The sequence below is a fragment of the Opisthorchis viverrini genome (genome assembly GCF_000715545.1).
Source record: "Opisthorchis viverrini unplaced genomic scaffold opera_v5_356, whole genome shotgun sequence".
Lineage (NCBI taxonomy): Eukaryota > Metazoa > Platyhelminthes > Trematoda > Opisthorchiida > Opisthorchiidae > Opisthorchis > Opisthorchis viverrini.
This window is the reverse complement of record NW_008752007.1, coordinates 175,490-181,411: the sequence shown is the minus strand read 5'-3', so window position 1 is coordinate 181,411 and position 5,922 is coordinate 175,490. Positions and strand designations below refer to the sequence as shown.

General features: G+C 41.9%; 1 protein-coding gene across 1 annotated transcript in view; it reads left to right on the top strand.

Annotated features, from left to right (window-relative positions):
* The window catches only part of T265_15097 (hypothetical protein), a gene marked incomplete at both ends in the record, with an annotated part of 120,846 nt that overhangs the window by 71,255 nt on the left and 43,669 nt on the right, over window positions 1–5,922 (top strand). Inside the window, one exon of the mRNA XM_009176572.1 lies at window positions 1,432–1,604. Coding sequence (XP_009174836.1) covers window positions 1,432–1,604 — 173 coding nt within the window. The remainder of the gene's footprint in view (window positions 1–1,431; window positions 1,605–5,922) is intronic.

The following is a 5,922-nucleotide window of genomic DNA, read 5'->3' as shown; positions in this document are numbered from 1 at the left end:
CCGGGGACTGCGCCTACCTGATGAGCCCCAAGAAGGGCGAAACCGGTCGTGGGCTGTCGATGGATTTTCAGCAACCTTATGAGTAGTACATTAGAAAAACTTGTGCTGAAATTAGCGGATATCAGTAACAGTCAAAATGAACCAAATTTAAGACACACTAAATAAGTGAAAACTAGGAGTTTACTACCTGTTCTGCCGGTCCATATATTAGAACGTTTTTTGAGTACATAGAATCAGTTGCAGTTGGCTGATAAACGGCGATTGCTTGGTAGCTTGTTGTAAGGGGTCTGAGTCCAGTAACATGAATCTTGGGAATAAGACTGTTGCCTGTTCCAACGAAGTGCCTGGCGGCTGAAGATATTCAAACTCGATTTGTGTCTCTATCTTAGTCCTGAAAAGCGTTGTTTTAACCAATTATGTTCCAAAATTCTGTGGAAAATGTAACTGTTGCTACAAGTAAGCTGATAAAAAGTGTTGAGAGCAGCATATTCTTTTATTGTACACAGATTCTTGAACGGAAATTTACCGGATGGGTAACAGCTTGCATAGTTTTGTGTTTAGATATGCTTGATTCAGAGCAGAGTTCACTATTTGAGATATACCGAAGAAATATGATCATATTTGAACGATGGTAATACCGTCAACAAGAATGTCATTTCAAATTTCGCGTTACTGTATACTATAATGGCCTTCAATATATATATATATATGTATATAAACTGTTGTTCATTATCCTCACCGATTTTCAATGCTAATGTAGAGGGTTGACGATTTACCATATTTGAATATCAGTGCATTGAAATAAACCAATAAAAATGAAAGGCGACAATCGGAAAGGAGCTGACGCGTGACTCTGACTTAATGTGAGCATCTGAGGCGTATCTACCTGCAAGCACTCACTGGATTAAAACTGAGAAAATAAAAGCTGCGCTGTGGTGTGACTACTATGTCCCTGAGCGTACCCAGCCAAGCATTAAGAGAAGGTCACCTGAATTTCTCTGGTTAGGCCAGTCGCAACATGCTTTGTCTGCTACATACTCGCTATCACATTATATTATCTATTTATACTGTATAATTTTAGTAACTATCCTTTCATTTTCTTCTATTCACAACATCTTGCTTTACGAATCTGTTAACATGGGTCTCGGTTAATTCTGTTACATAAGAACCCATCTGCTACTCAAGCTTTATAGGTGACTGTTTTTGTGTTCACTGAGGATAGCAGTTATGTTGCAAACAACCCGTCGGCTATACACCAACGCAACCCGAAACAAGAACGCCACGGTAATTTGTTGCGTACTGGTGAAACCACATTGGATGGGGACCAAAAATGCCTAGTTCAGTGAAGTAATAAACTCATAATAATAAATATAAAAGAATTAATATAAACTCAAATTTTAAAGTGGTTTGTTTTGTTCATTTTCACCTTAGTGCGAGATCGTCGACACAATTCAGGTTGTAGTATGAGTTCATCCGTGGAGTCACTGCTGACAAGAGTACGCCAATCCGAGAGGCAGCCCAGCTTATCTTCTTCAATTGAACTGCCCACGTACGATCTGCTAGATTCGCCTGCGATTGTGGACCCCGATGGGGATGAGAATCAGGTGAATTGGTTCATTGACGGTTTTCAACCCACAGATCAGTATTTATATCTGGTTGTTTTTTTCATTGGTTGATGTTATGTTATTTATCGCTGTTAATGTTGTTATACCCAGTTTCGAACAGAACACATGACCCATGACGGATCAGTCATTTCTCGTTTAGGGTTATGAACTGTGGAGTTGAAGCCGATCACCATATTTTTCCTCTGCACCTTTCTGAGAGATTATCGCTGTTAATGTTGTTATACCCAGTTTTGAACAGAACACACGACCCATGACGGATCAGTCATTTCTCGTTTAGGGTTATGAACTGTGGAGTTGAAGCCGATCACCATATTTTTCCTCTGCACCTTTCTGAGAGATGAATCAGGCAGTCTGTTCTACTAACGTACTCATTTTTTCCCAAAACCTTTATTTAGTCGGTTGTCCGCCAGTAGAAGTCCAGCCTGATAGGTATGCTTAATTATTTGGAAATGTGTCGACTTCGGAGAAAACGTGTTAATTGAATCTAAACACGACTTTCAAAAACCGGTGGTCACTCATTCTGGTGTTCGAATATCATAGAAATGAGTCCTAATGTTCACAAGAACAGAGCTTAAATACAAACTCTTGATTGGCGTCGGTGATTATGTACCAAATAATTCGTGTGGGTGCTGAATTATCGCTTGTTGATGCGAGTACTGGTTCGCTTTGACGAAGAGATGAAAATCTTGTGCATCGCCAACAAAGTATGCAAACCATCACAGCCTTTGTGTCGTCTTAGTGAATTACCTTTCAGTGTGGTGTCTGCATAGCCTTTCCCATTAGTTGATTTGGCATGGAATATGTCCGCCAACGGATACCATCTGATTTCCTTGCGTCAGTGTGGGTTTTCAACATTGAGGGACACAACACAAAAAGCTGCTGTTATATGCCCTCTTATTAGAGTTGGTTTGGCTGAATAGCAATGTCGTACGGACAACAAAGCCACCTGTTACGGTCTGCCGTAAGTGTGACTGTGAAGCTAAACTGGTAAACTATCTTTAAGCTGGAGAGACTCGGTTAGCTGGTCACAGCTATATCGGCTCAAAATGATTGGGTGAGATTTTTGAAGGGGCTCTCGAGTACTCATATATGTGCCTAACCACTACAAGCAAAGCAGTTTATTCAATAACATCATGTACAGCTATGATTCGAAGACAGTAGTTAATTGCTTACTCCTTTAGCGATATCATGCCTTGGTGCAGAGCTCGGTAAACATATTACATGAGTATTATGCTCACTCACGGCTTCTGTCCTGCAGTACTGGAAGTACACTGGGGACGATGATAAATACGGAGGATAGCGCTATTGTAAGATACAAAAGATACAAGAAAACAATAATTCACCATCCGCATTGTGACCAGCTATCATCAAATATTGGAAAATACACCTCTGACTTGAATGAAGTATATGTCGGTCTGTCAGACATTTTAGTACTATACGATAATTCCTCTGAAAGGGATGACTCCAATATAGACCATCCGTCACAGGGAAAGTTGCTCCATTTTACTTCTTACATGCATCAAAATCTTCACCTAGATGTATAAGATCAATGGCACTGTTTATTGTTGTTAAGTAAGAAATATATCGTATCAAGTTTTCGGGCTCCAATTATGCTTATTTTGCGGTTGACCGAATCTTGGCCTCCGTGTGCAATATTTTCACGATACACTTGCAATAGATGACTAACTATTTTGCGGCCTTTACAGCGGCTTATTTCGGTTCGCCTAGTGAAGCCGTCCATGGCAGTGAGTCAGTTCAGATTCCGTTTCTTGAACGGTGTGACTCGATAGGTTAGCATTCATTTTCGGGATATTTCATTGCATAAAACTGTACCAGCTGACCTCCGCTCATGATCGATAGGACCACGTACAACCGACACTGAGTCATGTGTGCGCTCGTCTAAACGCACATCGATGAGTGTAAACCCTGGCCAATGAAACTGGAGTACGAATAGACTGGGGGAATTTTTAAGATACCAGGTTGTCAGACCGATGTTTCTTGGTTTCCACATCAGGTATAGAATCTAAACAGTTCACTCCGTGCATTGTTAGATAGGTCTGAATTAATAGCCCGCTTATAACTCAGCCAGGAACAAGTCATGGTCAAACGTAACGCCGCAGATCCTTTCTAGCGCTATCAGCGGATGGCTCATACGCCCATCCAAATACCAGTAGCTACACAGTTGAACCGGGTTTACACTCGCGTGACATACTATGGCTACCCAGTTGATTCACCTTGTTACCACAGACACATCTATTAACGACGTCGGGGTTAAACTTAATGGCGGGAGAATGCCATGATAAACTCATGCGTCTCATAATAGCAGCACCGAATTCGGTTGATCGGTGCTGATAAAGAGGAGGAGTGAGTTGGCAGTAATTTCAGTGAGATGGATGGGCTATTAGGGTAAGCAACATATTGGCACTAAATAGCTTCACACCGGCTAAGCGGTTTGCTCAGCGGGTGATGTTCAATCTGATCATCTATGCTCATCAAGATGCATATTGTAATGCGTAATGATCTAAGGACAGTTTTTGGTCATTGGTCGTGGTGGTGTACCATATAGGTTCTGTCCATGGAAGTGTACTGACAGGAATATATGAATACGGTGACTGAATTCACGTAACTTTGATAATTTTGTCTTCTATATTTTTCATTTCAAAACTTCATCCATTTGTTCAACCAAAACGTGGTGTTGGAAGATAGTATTCATTCAGAAGACCCTCAGACATCTTCAACTCAAGCGCCCCTTTTTGAATCGATATAAAAAACCCCTACTGGGATCTGGCCAGTACCACTAATGGGGCTGGGTTATTCGAACCTTCAATTAATGACAACCTCCTCCAAACCTAAGAGCTTGCTCGAGCAGCATTTCTTGCCGTTTATGGGTGTTCCGAAAGAACCGAGTCATTTGTGACCCCTGATACTTCCGTTAAATTCGTACTCTTAAAATTCCTTATCTGTTAACATCTGATGTTTAGAGTTCCACTTCATTTGATTGTGAGTCTGTTCAAAGGAATCATTTGATTCGCGTGACACCTGATATCTTTTATTTGGGTGTCACCATTAGGCATCTCGATGTACGACATAGTTCATACTCTGTCATGCTGCGTTTGCATCATAGCCCGGTCAGGTGTGTGCAGTTAATCGTCGTTCATTATGGGATGACAAATGACGACCGGTTGGTACTGATTCAAGTTTCTTCAGGCCGGTTTGGTCTGTACGACCATTCCGCGAACGCATTGTATTAACGGTTCATAACATAGAACCTGAAAATTGAAGGTAGTATTCACCAGCCTGTTGTCCTTGAAGTCTCAGCAAAACCTCCATGTGCATGTTTCCATAAGATGCAACAGACAAACCTACAATTCATTATTTTAAGATGCCAACACTGCGGACAAAGCATGTACATCGTGAGTAATATTTTGTGCACAGCTCTTCGTGATTTTACGGCAAAAATTGGTACCTTTCTCTACTTTAGAAACTGGAGTTCTTACACCTCTTCCAATGAAATAGATTAGTGTCCGCTCATCAGGTCCCACGCAATCAAATATGTCTTTTCAGTTAATGGATCAAAGACAGCGGTTCCCGGCACAAACAATAAAGGTACAATATAGCACAAACGTGGAAACCTCGCAAAATGTGAAACCACATAATTTCGTCAGGTTGCCTGGCTCCTACACATCATATGTTGTCACAGATGAACTCCCTAACGAATGGTGGAGGTATCTAATGATACTCGTCTCACCCACCTGATTCAGTTTTCCACACCTCGGTGACCCATTTGAGCTATTTTAGACCACATTGTGTTCACACAGTTTTTCCAGTCACCTAGAAGTTAGGGATGCCGGTAAAAGTTCTGTTGGTCTTCCTATCCAGTCAGCCTGCGTCAACCGTCGCATTCTTGGGGTCTGGCATTTTAGGCAAACACGAAGTGGGGGCACGGTCAGTCCTTCGAGGTTCTCAGCCGTCATGTACACATGAATCACGCCAATAGACGTCATCTTGTGCCATAGCGATAACGCTGTTGACTGCGCAGCATATATATTGAAGGAAACTGGTCGACTTCTTGGCCACCCAGGGTGGCTTTTATCAAGAAACAAATAACTGATATCAGAACGGTATCAATGGGGCTAGTTACAGGGTGATCAATGTGCTGTGATGTGTGATTTGATGCGAAGGTCATGTGTTCTGTCGCATGGTCTATGTGTGTGCACTTTTGACAGCAGACCTTGGGAGTGAATCGACGTGCAACATGCGGCCTGCCGTGCCTGGGTCATCATCATCATCATCATCA